The sequence below is a fragment of the Heterocephalus glaber genome, unplaced genomic scaffold (genome assembly GCF_053883595.1).
Source record: "Heterocephalus glaber isolate CG9 unplaced genomic scaffold, H.glaber_assembly_v1.0 deba00001737, whole genome shotgun sequence".
In the NCBI taxonomy this organism is placed as follows: Eukaryota; Metazoa; Chordata; class Mammalia; order Rodentia; family Bathyergidae; genus Heterocephalus; species Heterocephalus glaber.
Genome location: NW_028258445.1, coordinates 3,735,657 through 3,753,328, shown reverse-complemented (window position 1 = coordinate 3,753,328; position 17,672 = coordinate 3,735,657). Strand labels below are relative to the sequence as shown.

The window sequence follows — 17,672 nt, the reverse complement described above, 5'->3', positions numbered from 1 at the left end:
TCTGGGAAGAGCTGTCTAAAGGGAAGGTTTTTAGGCCGTCTTTTCCAGAAGCTGGCACATCACCGTGGGGATGGTGGCAGTGCCAACCGCTGAGCGCCGCACAATGACATCAGTGAGCGGTGACGACCAGGACTTACTCACTGAGTCCTGGGTCCCAGCTAACCACCTGGCTTTGTGTCTCACTGAATCCTCCCAACAACACTCAGGCTGACAGTAACACTGCCCTAATGCAGGCGAGGGAGCAAGGCCTGGAATCCAGGCTGCTTGTTCCAGCACACATCCAGGGCATGCAGACCCAGGCACCGGCCTCACACCCAGTCCTTATCGTTCCACGCAGTCTACCGACCAAAACAGCAGCCTCTCAGTGACGAGGCAGCCGTAACTTGCTCCCCCGACTGCAAGACACCAGCCTCTGGCCTCATCTGGTCCTTCCACTGCCATCTCTTCCACAAGGGCTCCGAGTGCCACCACGGTACCACGGTGCTTCCTCCCTCTTCTGCGGTCCACAGCGCCTGCCTCCCTGAAGCACTTACTGCGGAGCACCTTCTCACCCCTTTTCTGCACATGCTGTCCGCCCTACTGGCCCACAAACACTTGCACGCAGGCGTGTGGCAGAACCCACCTCACAAGTCCCTCACGTGCTGACTAAGAGTCAATGCACCCAATCAATTAGTTGACGTGTAAATTGGTATAGTTACACATGAAACTTCCTTTAAAATTTTTGGGTTATGAGAAGAGCTTGGAAGCTACTGGTATGACACAAATGTGCATTTTGGATAGAACTAAACTTTAGATTCAAAATCAACTGAAATGAAGGTAGAAATACTTGGTGCCACTGCTATTTAAATCATATTCACGTTGCTTTAAGAATTTAAGTTTTACAAGAGAATATGCCAAAATATGAATAGAGAGAACATGGCATATATTTTCAAATACCACATCAATATCAGATAGCCAAAGGAAAAAATTGACCTCATCCTTTTATTACTTACAAGAACTACACTTGGAAGGTATCCAATTTAAAGAGAGAACATCACTTGGTTAAATTGAACACCCAGATCCAGTTCAAACATGCCACAACTACCCAGTATTTCCCAGTGTCTTCTAAACCAGAATTTTTTTCTAAGCTTTAATTTGTTCTCTCCTTCAAACTTTCAACTTGTAAACTGAGGCTGAGCTGAAGCTACTGACAGCAGCCAGCCACAGCCTCCTGTGGTCCTGTTCGGCTACCCTCGAAGCGCCATGCTCAGCAAGAGGATGCTCACGACTCACCACCTTGGGATGATGCCATTTTCCAAACTCGTCGTCTGACTCCGCAGCCAGCGGCGCTGATAACTGCTGGAAGAGGATGCGGAGGAGCTCGGCGAGGGGAAGGGTGTGATCAAAAGGCTGCTCAGTGAAGCTGTGAAGAAGCAGATTTGAAACTTGAAGGAAATGAGCCCAATGCGCTTATGCATGCACTTAGACCATTAAATCGTAAATTAAAAATGGTAAGACAGTAAATGTCACGCTGTATTTTAACACAATGAAAAATGGAAACATATACGCAAATAACCTAAATTTTCAGGTTCTATCAGTCATATCCAGCAGGGGAGACTATATTTTGTCTTACAAAGATTTCTTTGTAAAGAAAACACCCTTTGGGCCGGGGATTTAGCTCAGTGGTTTCACCACCTGCTGTGCAAGGGCAAGGACCCAAGTTCGATCCCTGGTACAAAAAAGAAAACACCTTTATTATAAAGGAAAACATATTAAAGTAAATAAGGATCACAGCTATGGCAAGTGCAAAATCACCAGACCCCACATTACAAATACAGAATAAATTACTCCTCAGAGTACAGATTCTGATAACATGTTCCATATAACACACCTTCGTATTATTAACTTGGGAACTAATGCCATATTATAAAGCTTACGTTTATATTTCTGCCTCTTGACTACTTCTTCACTCTATATTTTGAGGCAAATTAGCTATTTCCTCCACACCACATCCTGTCTCCTGATCTCCATTTCCAAACACACAATATTCATCCTCCTGTCCAAAAGAATGACTTCTGGCTCTATGTGTACTTTCTGCTGTGAATACTTATTGTGCTTATATGATCTCATATTCATGGAATAAATGAGTGCAGACTGGAGCCCCTGCAAAAATAAAATTATTATGATTTTCTTTAAGTAACAGAGATGACAGAGGTAAACTCTGATCAGTGGTCAGAGAACAGAGCACCTCGACTGAGATTTCCATGCTCAAAGGGCGAGCACCTTGGAGGTCCACCCGGCACAGCGAGTCCCTGAATACTCCCCTTACACAGATGCTTGAATGGACACGTCTGCCCTCTACTTCAACCGTCCACTGAGCAGCTACTGTGCACCAGGCATTCTGTAAGGTGCTGGGGGCAGAACTGTCAAGCGGACTGAGTGAGTGGGCCTGGAGCTCGCATGCTGAGGGAAAGGAAGCAAACAAAAGCTCCAAGGAAAGAACAAGAGAACCACAGAATGTGGCCAGCCACAAGGATCATCCTTTCTGCTGGGAAGGGAAGTGCAAACGTCAGGAACTCAGAGTAGTTACAGCTCCTTCAGTGGAGAAAATTCTGAGGTCTGCTGGGAAATGTGGTCATAATAGCAGGCAAGTGCCACCCTTAGGACTCCGGAGAAATGCTCAGGGCTGGCTCTGGCCTGCCACGCACATCTTGGTCTGAGAGGGGACACCCAGGGAAGGATGGCACAGACAACCCTCTTCTATGTCTGCGGCACCATCAAAGGCGCGTGGTTGGAAACACTCCCATCCGACAGAAAACAAACTCGTGCTGTCAGCCTTCCACCTCCTCTCCGAGTTCATCCTGCATCAACCTCCCCTCGCTACATCCCACCTTCCTTCCAGCCTCCCTCACAAGAACCTTTCTATTCCTTCTACGGCCACCAGCAAAGCCTGCTGCCTCCCAGACCTGCACTGGCTACCCTCGTGCCTAGATGCTGTCTATGTACCTCTCCACTGATGCGTCCCGCCTGGCACTCATGCTCACCCCTCAGAGGGGCTTTCTTTCCACGAGCAGCCCATGTTTTACTTCCGTCAGTGAAAAGTGCATGCCTGCCTTTCACTGTCAGTTATGTCTCTCCTGTACTGACAGGAAACTCCACAAGACTAGACCACATTTGTCTGAGCACTGACCACTCCGAAATCCTAGAGAGCTGCCCGGTGAGGTGCTCAGGCAACGCTGCTGAAGGAGAAGGAGCCACTACCCCTGTGGCAGCCACGTCCAGCTCTGGCAGGGAGGACCACTTCCAGGCGGCATTCCAAGGTTGGGTTTGCACACCAAGTTCTCTGTGGTCAAAGCTGCATAGAGCGCATTCAGATTTTCCCTCCACCTTCATTTAAAGTTTGTTTTTGTTTTTTGATGGTGGCAGTGGTGCAGCTCTGAACCTGAGCACTCTGTCTGACAGAGTATTACATCCGAGCGAGATGCAATTGTGACATTTGTTTACTGAACAGTACTTTTTTGTTGTTAAACACTTGAAAAATATAAGGTTTCTTAAAGGTTAGTTCATAGTTGTATTTCTTTTTCTTTTTTCTTTTTTTTTGGTACCAGGGATCAAACTCGGGATCTTGCGCTTGCAAGGCAGGTGGCAGAACCACTGAGCTAAATCCTCGGCCCCATAGTTATATTTCTAAGCACAACAAAAAAGAAGCACTTAAAAGTTCAATGAGTAGATGTTATTATTAACAGGTGAATTTCATTATTAATAAACTAAGCATGCTAATCTAATAGACAAACTAAATTATAGATGATACATCTTACTGCAGTTCCCAAACAACAGAATGATTTTAAGACCTTAAGAAATCCTCAAAAGCAGCACTTTGTTTTCAAAAAATTCCCAAAAAACCCTTTGAATAAGAAGATATGTTCAGAAAACCCTAAGTTTTTAAAATAAATTCTATTTTATTTTATCCCTTCTTCCCCTCAAGCCCCCTCCCCTCCCTGTGTACGGAAGCTTTGTTTCCATTTTCCTTCTCCTTTCACTTTTTTTGTCCCTCCCTCCTCCCCTATTCCCCTTCCCATTTGAACACTTCCTATTTCCTAACATCCATTATACATTTCAGTCCTTATTTCCACTTCTGGTTTCTTACCCCAGAGAAACAATGCAGTATTTAAACACGTGTGTACGATTTATTTCACCTAATCTATTTTAACAAGTTTCCCTATCCCTTAGCTCTTCAGATCAAAGTTCAAAATTATCAGGCCAAGCAGGTGCAGTGGGGCACCCGTAACTCAGCACTCGGGAAGCTGGGGAAGGAGGGCCAGTCTGGGCTACACAGTGAGGCTGAGACCAGAATGAGCTACACAGTGAGACCCTGTCACAAAACAAAACCATAAATACAGTAAAATAACACCTTTAATTCCCTTACATCCAGTTCTACTGCTAACTAACTCTGCCACTCACAGCGCCGATTCTGTACAAATCCAGGCCCTTCATCCCAACACAATTTATAGTGCGTACTGAGGAGAAGAAATCTTAGAGCAGTAACTCCCGCGAGGACAGAGTTCCTAGGCCACCCTGCCAAGCTCCAAAGCCCGCTCTGGCCTTTACAGGGGCCTGGGGTGTCGGAGCCCCTGGGTGTGGGCAGACGGCACTGGGTCAGCACCTCTGCAGGACAGCCAGGGGCAAGATGCTGCTCAGCCCCCCTCCAGCACACTGCCCCTCATCCCAACACAGCACCAGAGGACTAGAAGCAGAGCCTGCCAAACTGCCGGAGAAAGCCAGCCTCTCTCTGCAGCACGCTGACCCCTATGCTGACCCCGATCCGGTCAGTCCTGAGGCCTCCTTACAGCCTTCGAGAGAACATTCGGATCCAGAAGCCAGACACTTCTCCGTTCACTGCGAGCTCGCCCTTCAGCTTTCCTGCTTCTTAAAGGGCAAGGGAAAGTAGCTTTAGGAGTTAGGGAGATCTTGACCTGTACAACAGGAACTGTTTATACCATTAAAGTTATGTAGAAAACTTCATACCCTGTCCTACAAACGCTTCTGTTGGTATTAGTTCCCTCAAAGTCTCTACATCTTTTCTTCAACAAAAAAGGGGGATAAACAAGTAAACAAAATAATGTTACACCAGGACAGAAACTGACATGAGTGTTGGGAACAGGCTCCAGGAGAGCATCACACCACGTCTCTCACAGAGAGGGGAAGAGCTCTCATCACACACAGCTGAACCCCGTCAGCCACCAGGCAGCAACTGTGACCAAGAGTCACCCTGGCCCCAGGATCATGCTTCCCCCTGGAATACCTGGGCCAGTCATGAGACCTGCAGCCTGCTCCAAAATCCAACCAAAATCACAAAGGCCCTACGAGGCCAGGGGGCTGAGTCTTAGGACACTACACGCTTCAGCACATGCCCACAGACTAAGTGACGGAACTCAGAGTTCAGCTGACAGTGACTCACAAGGAATGAGAAAAGTACCCCAAGCTTGGGATGTGAAGTGGGAACAAAGTAAAAATGGTTCATTTAGCACATTGCAACGCACTGCCTCTTACCTTTCTGTTTATACAAAGGAGCTAAAAGTGAAAATAATACATGTCTCATCAATGGGAGCTACATTTCTGACCAAGAATCTTGGCCAAAGTTCACAGAAAAGATTAGGAGAACACCAAAATGAACACCTTTTAACCATAAATAAAGTGCCATGTGCTTTTATAGCTCCCTCCATTGGTTAAACTGATAAAAGGAAATAAATACCTGATCGGGCAATGCCACTGTCTCTGTCTTCATTCTGTCCTCGGCTTGGCATGTCCACTGGGGTGCTGTGTGCTACAGGAAAGGCACAAGGACAGCATGCGATTAGACTCTCCAGAGATGGCAAAGTTTAAAAACAAATACAGTGGTGTTTACACTTCAAAGTAGGCTACTGCTAGTGATGATTGGCCTTCTTATAGTAGAGACTGACTAGAAAGCAAAATTAAATATGTAAAAGAGAGAAAAAAGAAAATAGAACCAAGTAACAATCTCCCTCTACCCTATTGGAGCATATAAACTTTTCAGCATGATGTTCATTTCCTAAGATAACCTATGCTATAAACCCGTGCATCAGTTAATACAAGAAATGAACATTCTCAGGTGGATATTTTTAGGCATTTTCCTCATTATTACAACTATCTGAATAGTACTGTATTTTTAAAATGCTTGAGTTTCAGAAGTCATGTGGGAAACAGGGAATAGAAATACTCGAAAACCATTTCATAAATTCAAAAAAGGTTTCTCTGTTTATAACCCACTCCCTTGGCAGACAGAAATACATGTTCATTTCCAAATATTTCTTCCCCCACTTTTCCATGTACACCCATCCCAGTATTACTGTAGAGTACTGAGGAAAACTCCTGAGCTGGCAGAACTCTGGAAAACACTCTTCAGTATCTCAGACTTCTGGGAAGGCTTCAGACTGCCGATCAGGAAAGTAGGGGACAAGTTGCCCTACGAGGTTTCACAATGTACAAGCAGCCCAGGGCTCTGCCCCTGATTATTACACTGCGGCTCTTTGCTAAAAAAAATGTTGATCTTCACAGTTTTAAAGAGAGTACACAAACATGCTATCCTCACTCTAAGCAGCTGGGAGGGTGTCAGTTCCATTAGGGAATCAGCTACAGTGCTTAGCATATTTCAGGCTACAAAGGAGAACAAAATAAGAAATACCAATTGCCATTTTCCCAATCTTAAATGTTAGTAATGAAGAGTCCCACACTTGTTAATCGTGCCAAGACCGTAGTAACATTGAACAGCCTTAGCTAGCAAGGCCAAGTACATCTCAATATAAACCCAGAATACCAAGGTGACCAACCTGCAAAGAACCCCAAAACTGCATTTAAACTGCTTAAATAAATGCATATATTGAGAGAGAGAGAGAGAGAGGGAGATCTTCCATGCTCTTATTAGAATGGCTTAAAATTCCATGCAGATAAGGATGCAAGTGAATAAATGGATAACAAACACCATGGCAAAGGGAAACAATTCTGAGCAGAAGAAGCCTGGAAAATCAGGAAAAATAATCCTCTTAGAAACACAAAGGGCTCATTTCAGATCAAATCAGCTTACTCTGAGGTATTAGCAGAGGCATTTACAGTAGAGGTGGATGGGTGAAATTTTCAAAACTCCATGAATTTGCCTGCATTTTGAAACTAATATCTCCTATCACAAGAGCCCCTTGGATCTCTAGAGAGGCACAAATAGGATTTTTTTCTGAGAACCTGCAGAGGATTTATTCATGTGTGTGGGTTACACTGCACTCAGCATTCCACACAAACCTGCAAAGAAAGAAGCACTACGGGTGAGCCGGAGAGGTCCTCCTTCAGCCACGCCCTGCAGCAGTTTGCTGCTACAGGCCTGCACCAGACCTAGAGGCAGACACAGGAGCAGACAAGTACACACACACAAAAATAAACAGATTAAAGGGAACGTCAAACTAAACCAAAACAACACCACACAACAGACTTTTTAAAAAGCACAAACTTGGGCTGGGGATTTAGCTCAGTGGTTCCGGCACCTGCCTTGCAAGCGCAAGGTCCCAAGTTCGATCCCCGGTACCAAAAAAAAAAAAAAAAGGCACAAACTTTTTAAAAAAAACACATCTACAATAGTAGTTTTTAGAGAGAAAATCTGTTTGTGTATCTGATTTTACCTAGGTTACTTCCAGTGCGACAAGCACCCAAACTATTCTGGTTTGTGTTCAGTTTTCCCGCATGAGCATCTTGGTTGATGTACTCAAAGCTGTCTTGCAAGCTAAATCCAGAGAGATGAGAGGAGGGAGAGAAAGGAGAAAAATATCAAGATGCCAATAACACTATGTTCTACTAGATGACCGAATACAGACAACTGAGTCACTCAATACCCTTTTTAAATAAATAAATAAAGTCGCATATCTACCAAAGGGAATTGAACCAGCAACTTCAGGGGAATTGACTGGGGGAAAATAAAAACTTTTTGGAACCAACCCAGTCCTTACAACTGAACAACCACATTCTTCATAATTCCATATTCTATAAGGAGACACCAAACTAAATTTTGCTTCAGCGACTGGCACCTAGAATACTGCTATTCATTTCTAAATTTTGCTTTAGCAACTGACACCCAAGATGTTGCTATTCATTTCAAAGATTTTACATAAACCCTCAAAAATTAATTTTAACTTTTAATTAACATCTATGAATAATTCAGCAACTTTTTTCCAGGGGAAAGATATATCAGAAATTATGATTCCCACATAAATTTGATTTCAAAACTTCTAAAGAGTTAGAATTAACTCATAAAACATGTGAGGGAGGCAGATTTTAATAATGTATTTTTTAACAAGATAATAAATACCAAGAGTTAGAGGGTAATATAGCATAAGGAAACAAAAATAATTTCTACTTAAATTTGAGCTGTTTTTTTGGCTGTTTTTTTTTTGGTACTGGGGATTGAACTCAGAACCTTGCACTTGTGAGCCAGGTGTGCTGCCACTGAGCTAAATCCCCAGCCCTGAGCTCAGTATTTTATTACAAGGGATCGGTGTAATAAACATTCAGTTAATCCTAAGGGTCTGAAAACAGAATCACATGAGAAATAAACATTCCTTCCCTGTTGGCTTATGTCACGACAGTCCAATGTTAAGTGCTCAAATTGTTTTGTACAAGGCTAAGTAAAGGTTTCCTCAGTGGGGCCCAAATACACAGAGAGAGATGATTTTAGTTTCCCGGGATTACAAAAAAAAAAAAGCCATCTGATCCCTATGAGTGCCCCTTAATATAGAATAAGCCTTTCTTTGAAGTTTATCAAAGTTTAACAAATGCTTTGTTATTTGATTTTTTACAAGTATATGAAATATTTCTGCTTGAAAGTTCAAAATGTATAAAAATAAATGCGCCAAGGGCTGGGGATTTAGCTCAGTGGTTTCGCCACCTGCTGCACAAGCGCAAGGACCCGAATTCAATCCCCGGTACCCCCCAAAAAAAAGTGAAGGTGCCCAGGCCCCGTGACCATACCCGTCAATGACCCGGGGAAACCCAGCCGCGGCCCAAGCGCAACACGGCAGCCTTCCGCCCACACAGGTACAATCGGCCTGCAAGATCCCTACACACCTCCACCCTTCAGAAATAAATATGCAAGGTGCTATAAAGATAAAATATTAGGGAATCTCAAAAGGCCATTCAGGGAACCCCACCATTTTCCCTTTCACTTTGCAGAGAAGTAAAACTTGGTGACTGACAGCAGGACTATGGGGGGACTGACGGAGACTGGGAACGAAGTCAGCCATTTGTGTTCAAGACCCGCTCGATGCTCATCTCAAAATGCCTTACGACCCTGAGGAATCACTGCCCAGAAACACGAAGAAAAAGCCGGAAAACTCCCACACTTACTTATTTGTGCTCCCACAGAAGCTACCCATTCTAGCAGAGAAGACTTTACTCATCATCAGCTGTGGAGGAGAACTGGAAAACAAGGAAGGCAAACGTGATTTCACTACGGAGCCAGCGTTACCAGGGCTATTTCTCAAAACTAGGAGAGAAGACGCCACACTCACCGTATGTAGTGGATCTTCAGGGTGGAGCCTTTGTAGCTCATGGCAACCGAGCCAAACATCATTTCCCCAAGCATGTTGATGTCGGAAGCCGGTCTCGTGTACTACATGCAAGAAACCACGGCGAGAATGATGAAATAGAAAGCAATATTTATTCATCTCTGGGTTTTTTTAAATTTAGTAGGTAATAACAATTATTATTATTTTCTTCTTTGAGACAGAGTCTCCCTGTGTAGTTCAGGCTGCCCTTGAACTCACTTTGTAGCCATGGCTGGCTTCAAACTCATGGCAATCCTCCTGCCTCAGCCTCCCAAGTGCTGGGATTACAGGCATGTGCCATCACACCTGGCTACAATTACTTCTTTTTTTTGTACCAGGGCTCGAACTCGGGACCTTGCGCTTATGAGGCAGGCAGCTTATCAGAGTTCAATTTTAATACTACTATGAAAAACAAAGATTATTATCTCTATTTATAACCTTTAAAAGGATTAAATTCTGAAAAAAAGGGTAACTCTTCTTCGTACAAAGAATACAACCCGACAAGGAACATGGTGAAAGTGCCAGCCGATGCAGTCCGGGTTTTGCGTGGCTCCAAAAGACAGCGGAGGGTCCAATCACGCTGGAATTGGCAGCAATGTTTGGCTCTTCTCACTTCCGCCCAGTCTCTCATAACCTCGTCGTCCGTTCTGTCTTCTGTCCGCTGTGGGGCTGAGCACCAGCTGCACACACCCGTGTGAGTCCGGCCAGTGCAGGCCAACTTCGCCGACAATGAGCCACACATGACTTCCTGTGTTCCACTGACGACCTCCCCGTCCAGCGCGCCGCACGGAGCTTCCCTCACTGCATCTGGCTCTGCTGATGACTCTTCCGGGCCTCCTCTTACCTGATCGCCCCGAGACGAGTCCCCTGGAGGCACTGGCTATAATTCACAGAGGAGCACCCCACATCTCTGCCTCGGGGTGCAGACCTCCCTGGAGCGCTAAGCCCTACATCCCATGCACTGGGCTAAAGACCGGTGGGCCGTGGCGGGTCCTGGGGATGCGCTGAGGAGCAGGGCAGATGTGAGTGCTGATGAAACCAGCGTGCCACCCGCCTGCGGCCTGGTCGAAGGAAGCCAAACGCCACCTCTCTGCATCCCACCCCCCACCCTAAGACGCTCTGCTGTGTGCTCTGCACCCCAGGAAAACCCTAGTGAGCCCTTCCTTTACACATAGCCATGCACGGATGCACGCACACACACACACCCGTACTTTTACGGGGTGCCAGGGGAGGAGGAGGAGGGTAACCCACCAGCCCTGGTGGCAGAGGTTAGGCTCCTCTCTGCTCACAGCTCACGTCAACTTATGCAGACAGAAACCAAATGGCTTTTCATACTTTTTCCTAATGTCTTCCACCCACTCCTCCATTTTATAATTTGCTTTTTCTGGAGGTACAAGGGCCATACACCAACTATGAATCTCAACTAGCTGAAAATTTCACTTTCTGCTTCTTTTTTTTGGTACTGAGGATCAAACTCGAGACCTTGCGCTTGCGAGGCAAACGGCAGAACCACTGAGTTAAATCCCTGGCCCCTCACTTTCTACTTCTTAAGCCGCAGGCTGCTTGGAGACCGGAAGCACCGTGCCACAATGGGAACCGCACTGGCCAATCCCACCGTGAAAGTGACTCGGTCTGGTGGACCCATGGCTGCTGGTGATGCCCTTCCAGCAACACAGTGAAAGAGCCTGTACACGGGAAAAGAATTCTGATGTCACAGGTCCCATCAATCACTACCCTTTTGCTCTTCAGTATTTATAAATCGCTTCTTCCCAGCAGCTAGGCGGTCAATGTTTTTGAATAACCCTAGTCCCTGTCTTCCATGGCCACACACACACTCACACACACCCCAGGTATAAACATACCCCTTTCTTCTCATTTCTAACTTCTCAGGATGTCCATATGCATTTGCAGAACCTTTAGGAGCTCTTGTAATAAAACTGGAAAATACATGCTTACTCTTCTGGATCCGACAAAGGAGAAGAAACTCAAGATACTTCCCTTCACTCGGAATATTCCTTCCTCATCCAGGAGGGTGTTGTACCACCTCTGCCTGATTGCATTTTTCACGGAGACAAGAGCCAAGGTGCCAAGCAGCACTGGCCCGAAACACTCGGGACCGCTGTGCGGAGCGCTTGTCCTTGCCTTCCCGGGGTGCCCTGGGGTGGAATCCCAGCACCTCCCTCCAGCCCAGGGACCCCGAGCCAAGCCTGCCTCACCTGGTACCTTGGCAGCTGCTCCTTCACGTGGTGTGAAGGTCCCCCCGAAGAACTACAGGAGGAGATGCTGCTGTTTCCTTGCCAGCTCCTGGCCGACGTCCTGCCGGTGACATCCCCCGCTTTCTGGGTTGAGAGAGGAGCCAAGGAAAAGGGTTACGAAGTGTGCAGGCCACATCAGCACGCTCTACACCCAGGACCCCTTTGTCCAACCACTCTGGTATGTGCACTGTGTTAAAAATCGAAAGCTTTTACATTTTCCCCTTATAATGATGACTAAGATATAGTTCCTGAGTGTCTACAGTATTTGGAAAGGTGGAATGCTGCAGAAGGGTATTAGACAAAAAAAGGTGAGTTATATTTTAACACTTCATTCTCCTTGAATAATTTAACTTATTACTACTTATACTTACGCTCATGCTGTATGCTCATCAATGAGAATTGATCTGTTTGGTTATTAGAAGGTTTTTCATACTACATACAGTCATAATCTACGAAACCGAGGAGGAGAAAGATGACATTCAAATTTAAATGTTTACCAAGCAAATGGAACTCAGGAAACAAAGCTGTTAATCTGCACAAACTGAGTTTGTGTTTTAACCATACGCCTCTTCTAGTACTCCTTGAACCGTAACGGGAGGGAAAATCACCAGGCTGAAATTGGGAAAGGTGAAGCCAAACCCGGAAACAGGAGCTACAGTGAATCACAAAGCATATGATGGAAATGCGGTCTGTATTAAAGGTTTGGGGTACTGGAAGGTCAGGCATCACGCAGTCTCGGAGGGAGTGCATGGCTAGTCTTTACCACCGTGCAGTGGAAGTATAAAGATATCACCCTGGGCGGTGGTTTTCACCGCAGCGTCCCCCACTAGTCTTCACTCCTGCAGCTGCTCCCTGCAGTTTCTGTGAGGCTACTGCCTATTCCGGCTCAGCCTTGCCTCCCTCCCCTCCTAGTTTTTCCTGGTGTGGCTTTTGCTTGGAAAACCACGAAGCAACTGCAGCTTAGCTAATCTCCCACGTGAGGGTCCCTCTGGTGGTCTAATGGGAAGGCCTGCAGTCAGGGGCTCGCCTGAGGGCTGAGAATGGGAAGACTGTCAGGGACACCAAGTGTGCTGGCCCACGGCAGCCACACTGGGCTGATCCTAAGCCACGGCAGTCCCTCAACACCCTCTCCACATCTAGCTGTCACTTAATTCCACTGGGGCAGAAGCCAGCCTCTCCGAGGGCCTCAGAGGACAGAAAGTCCCACCTGCTTCACAGCCCAGCCCTCTAACTGGAGACAGCAGACAAGCACTGCACAAGCGTTGCCGGGCTCCTCTGCAGGCCGGGGCAGGCCCACGGACCCCCGACTCTGGCCTTTCTGATTAAAGGACTGCTTCTAAGATAGTTCATGTCCCAGTTTCCAGCATTATCACCGCTCTGGTATATTAACAACTCCAGTTCCTTTCAAAAACCCTGAAGGAGCCGGGTGTGGTGGCACACGCCTGTAATCCCAGCACTCGGGAGGCTGAGGCAGGAAGATCACTGTGAGTTCGAGGCCAGCCTGGGCTACATAGTGAGTTCAGGGCCAGCCTGAACTACAAAGGGAGACCCTGCCTCAAAAAACAAAACAAATCAAAAAAACCCTGAAGGAAGCCAGGGATTTAGCTCAGTGGTTCCACCATGTGCCCTGCCAGCACAAGGACCACAAGGACTGAGTTCAGTCCCTGGTACCAAACAAACAAACAAAACCCTGAAGGTGCCGGGTGTGCTGTGCTGGCTCGAGGCTGTGTTCCCAGTACTGGAAGCTGAGGCAGGAGGACTGCTGTAAATGAGAGGCCAGCCTGGGCCACACAGTGAGTTCAAGGCCAGCCTGACATACACAGTTTGAGGCCCTGTCTTCAAAAACCAAAACCAAAACAAAACAAAACAAAACAAAAACAAGCAAAAAAAAATAAACATAAACCACTGAGGAGGGCTGGGGATTTAGCTCAGTGGTTCCACACAGCCTGCTTCCCAAGCACAAGGACCCGAGTTCGATCCCTGGTACCAAAAAAAAAAAAGGGAAACTGCCTCCCATGGAGGGGACAATAATCAGCGGTGGACCGGACCGGACTGCCAATTCAGGCGGGGGAGACTTTGAGGAACCAGGAACAGCAGCAACTTAAGCACGGATCAAAGTAGGGAAGAATGTACAAAGAAGATTAGCAGGGTGAGTATTGACAAACTTATAAAGGGTTTTTCACAGATAGAAAAGAAAATGATAGAAACCAGTGGAAAGAATAACATACTGGAAATTCAGTTGGAAAAGAGTACCTGTTTATTAAAAATAATCCAAACAAAGGAAGCCTCAATTTAAAAAATGTGCTTCTCTTCATGATATGATAAAAGGGCTACAACAGACCACTGAATATCAACACAATTTGAGAGGTGAAAATGAGCTAAAAAGAAAAGCTGATATGACAAGGGAAATACTCAAATCTCACAAACAGGAATATAATAATAATATTGCCAACTTGTACATGAAATGAAAATCAAAGAGGAAGAACATAAGATAGAAATAAGCAAACTTTATCAAGATGTGCAGAAAAAAGTTGAATTAAATGAAGAAAAGCACAAGGATCTAATAAAGAAAAAGGACATGGAAATCTCAGAGTTAAATGCAAAGTTAATAGCTCAAGAAAAAGAAAAGCAAAATGAAATAATCAAACTACAGCTGGAGTTTGATGCCAAACTAGCAAGGGTTCAGACTAAATCAAAGCCATATCCAGATGGTACTATTTCCCCTCAGAGTATCTACAGAAGGAAGCTTCAGCATCTTCAAGAAGAAAAAAACAAAGAGATCGCAATTCTTCATAATACCATTCACAGTTTGGAGCAGGGCCCTTCTGTTGGCAAAGATTCTCACCTTAAACGTAGATGATTTTGAGTATAACAGTAAATTCATTAATTACTATTTACTTTTTTTTAAAGCAATTAAAAAATTCGCTTCCATTTTCAACATAAGTATACTGCCTAAATAGCCTAAATAATAAATGAGACAGCTTTAAACATTTTTATTATTGAGTTTAGACAGATCCATACCTTAGCCAATCATGTACTACATTCTGTGGATAATGGTATTATCCACAAAGGAGTTCAAGTGTATAGGGTTTAGTTTACCCATTAAACCATCACTGACTATGGGAAAAAACCCAAAACACTGAAGGTATTCTGCCCACCACCATTAGCAGCCCCAAGGGTAGAATGTGGGTGTTCAACTAAGCCACCTGTGTGAGGCACTCAGGGAAATTAAGAGGCAGCCATCTCCTAGCCACCAAATGAAGGCTAAGTGCTGGCTCGCCCAAACTTCTGATACCAGTCTCCCATTAAAGCCCACAGTGCAGGGCTGGGAGACTGCTCGGCCCGCTCCTCCACCTACCCAGCAAGCCCACACTACTGGAATGATTAGCTCCCTGGCAGAATGCCACCGTGCAGGACTGTGGAGTCTGCCCAGCTAATCTGCCTTCATCCACACCCTTTCTTCTTGCAGAAATGGTCTTGATCAAAAGGGGAGGACCCCTCTTGCCCCTGTGAGTAAAAGGTACTGAACAGGAATAGAGTGAGTACAAATGGGTATTCTTAATGTATAAGCATCTGAACAGACACTGAAAGAGCGAATGGTGTAACAGTGACAATTTAGGAGCAACTGGAGCGCTCTCCAGAAAGGCTCGTGGAGGACCAGACTCCTCTCATCTTGGACATGTCACTCTACCTTTCCTGTTCACTCTACACATTCCCAGGCCCTCTCTCCCTATCACCACCACCCCCCTCCACAAAGGGCCGAGAACAGAAGCTTCCTTGCTCAGTGCTGCAAAGGCACCCTTTGAGGATGACAGCTCTGTCAGCATAACAAGCTCTAGAGGGAGGAATGCTGATTTTCTTTAACATGATGTTACATAATGCCTTTTAATATGTATGAGGAACTCTGGATAGAATAATATATCCACTGCCCTTCAGGCAAACACTTCAGTTGCTCTATGAATTTTATTTTATTTTATTTTATTTTTTTGGTACTGGGGATTGAACTCAGGACCTTGAGTTTGCAAGGAAGGTGACGGAACCACTGAGCTAAATCCCCAGCCCTGCTCTATGAATTTTAGAACTGTTTTCTTACTACACTGGATGCACACATTTGGCATCAAAATCCTACTAGATCTCAACTTACCAGCACACTCCCCTGGAGCAATAGTCTCAGCCCACGGTCAGCTCCTGTCCGGTTACTCACCAACAGCTCCACCTGGTTATTAGTGGTCATCAGTGGGCACACTAATACGTGCCTATTGGGGTGAGGGGTGTGCTCACTTTGTTCTGAGCCTTGAGTGGCACTCTACTACAGCTTAAGGCAGAGACTGCAGATTAGTGACTATCCAAGGGGTGGTTAGGACAAATGAAAAAAGTGAAGGCAAACAGCACGTCATACCTGAGCTGCCACCTCTTCAATCTTCTGAACAGCTTTGGAATCAAACAAGACTTGTCTGCCCCTCCTCTCACAGTCCTGGTAAACTATCAGGCGGATCTCACTCAGGTCAAGCTCTGAACATGACCAGCTGCAGGTGGAAAGGGAGAGAGAAGCGAGGTTATCTGCAAGCTGTGCTGTGACAGTGGCACTAACTCTGGCCAACACGGCCGAAGGCGCCAGCGTGGAGACACTGAGCCCCTGGGACCCCAGGGCAGCCTGAGGCCTCACACCTGGGCCGCCAGCTCTTAGGGCCAAGGCGGGAGATGGCTTCCGATAACACATCACCAGAGGACAGCTTCTCCTTGCAAAGCCCTAAGGGCGTGCGGAGATGGCGGAATGTGGGTGCTTGGGTGGCACCTCAGAGTCAAAGGGGTGTTTGAGCTGTGTCGCTGAGCAGGGCATCTGGAACACTCGGCAGAGCCCACTACTCCCTCTCTCCGTCACCCACACTCAGGTCAAACGGAGAGGAGTGAAATACCCCGAATGTATTATTTCCTTCCATTATATCTAGCTCTGATACAGAAGGTTTGAAAACCAAGCGCATCACTGAACAGGATCCGAAATGCGGCTGACAATTACAGTTAGCACTAAAGGAAGCATAAAAGCTGGTGTGGTGGTGCACGCTGTAACCCCAGCACTAGGGAGGCTGAGGCAAGAGGATCACTCTGAGTTCAAGGCAAGCCTAGGCTACATAGTGAGTTCAAGGCCAGGCTGAACTGCACAGTGAGATCTTGTCTCAAAAAATTAAAAAAAATTTAAAATAAAAAAAGGAAGCATAACTTATTCTTTTTTTTTTTTTGGTACCGGGGATCAAACTCGGGTCTTTGTGCTTGCAAGGCAGGCGGCGGAACCACTGAGCTAAATCCCCGGCCCATATAACTTATTCTTAAGCAAATCAGAAGCTACCTACAATACAAGTTTATTCTTGAGTAATAAATGAGATCAGAGTGAAAGAAGTACAGAAAAAGCAAGCATTAGAATGCACCACCTGGGCACATTTGGTCATTCACCAGGACAGCGTTCATCACACTCCAGCCCTGCGAGAGGCTCGGGACCCGGTGACGAGCCAAACACACGCGGCCACGGTGAGGAATCTGAGGCTGATAACCGCATGCGGGTGCACAGCGACAAACTGTTGAGAGGGGAAAGGGGAAAGGGAAGGCTATGGAAAATCTGATTTCCACATCTAAGAGGAGTGGGAGAGAGGCAGAAAGGCCCTGAGGACTTAAAGTGACATTGAGACACAGATCCAAGTAGCACAGGGATGTGGAGGGTGGAAGAGGGCAGCACCGGGGAAGGAAAACAACACAACACAAGCCCAGAAGAGTGCTGGGAGGGGAGCTGGCAGGAGCAGAGGCGGGGTCCTGCTCCAAGCCAAGGAAAACAGGTGGCTGATAA

General features: G+C 46.1%; 1 protein-coding gene across 13 annotated transcripts in view; it reads right to left on the bottom strand.

Moving 5' to 3' along the window:
• Nucleotides 1-17,672, bottom strand: part of Fnip2 (folliculin interacting protein 2) — a 136,223-nt gene that overhangs the window by 64,763 nt on the left and 53,788 nt on the right. For 7 of the 13 annotated variants that reach the window (XM_087200304.1, XM_087200303.1, XM_087200308.1 and 4 more), the window contains exons 2-10: nt 16,236-16,362; nt 15,981-16,052; nt 11,798-11,920; nt 9,546-9,646; nt 9,382-9,453; nt 7,665-7,765; nt 7,291-7,380; nt 5,732-5,803; nt 1,273-1,402 (exon numbers count right to left, since the gene is read on the bottom strand). In XM_087200304.1, coding sequence (XP_087056430.1) covers nt 1,273-1,402; nt 5,732-5,803; nt 7,291-7,380; nt 7,665-7,765; nt 9,382-9,453; nt 9,546-9,646; nt 11,798-11,920; nt 15,981-16,052; nt 16,236-16,362 — 888 coding nt within the window. The remainder of the gene's footprint in view (nt 1-1,272; nt 1,403-5,731; nt 5,804-7,290; nt 7,381-7,664; nt 7,766-9,381; nt 9,454-9,545; nt 9,647-11,797; nt 11,921-15,980; nt 16,053-16,235; nt 16,363-17,672) is intronic. The other 6 variants (XM_087200305.1, XM_004868564.4, XM_087200309.1 and 3 more) reach the window with 3 other exon arrangements.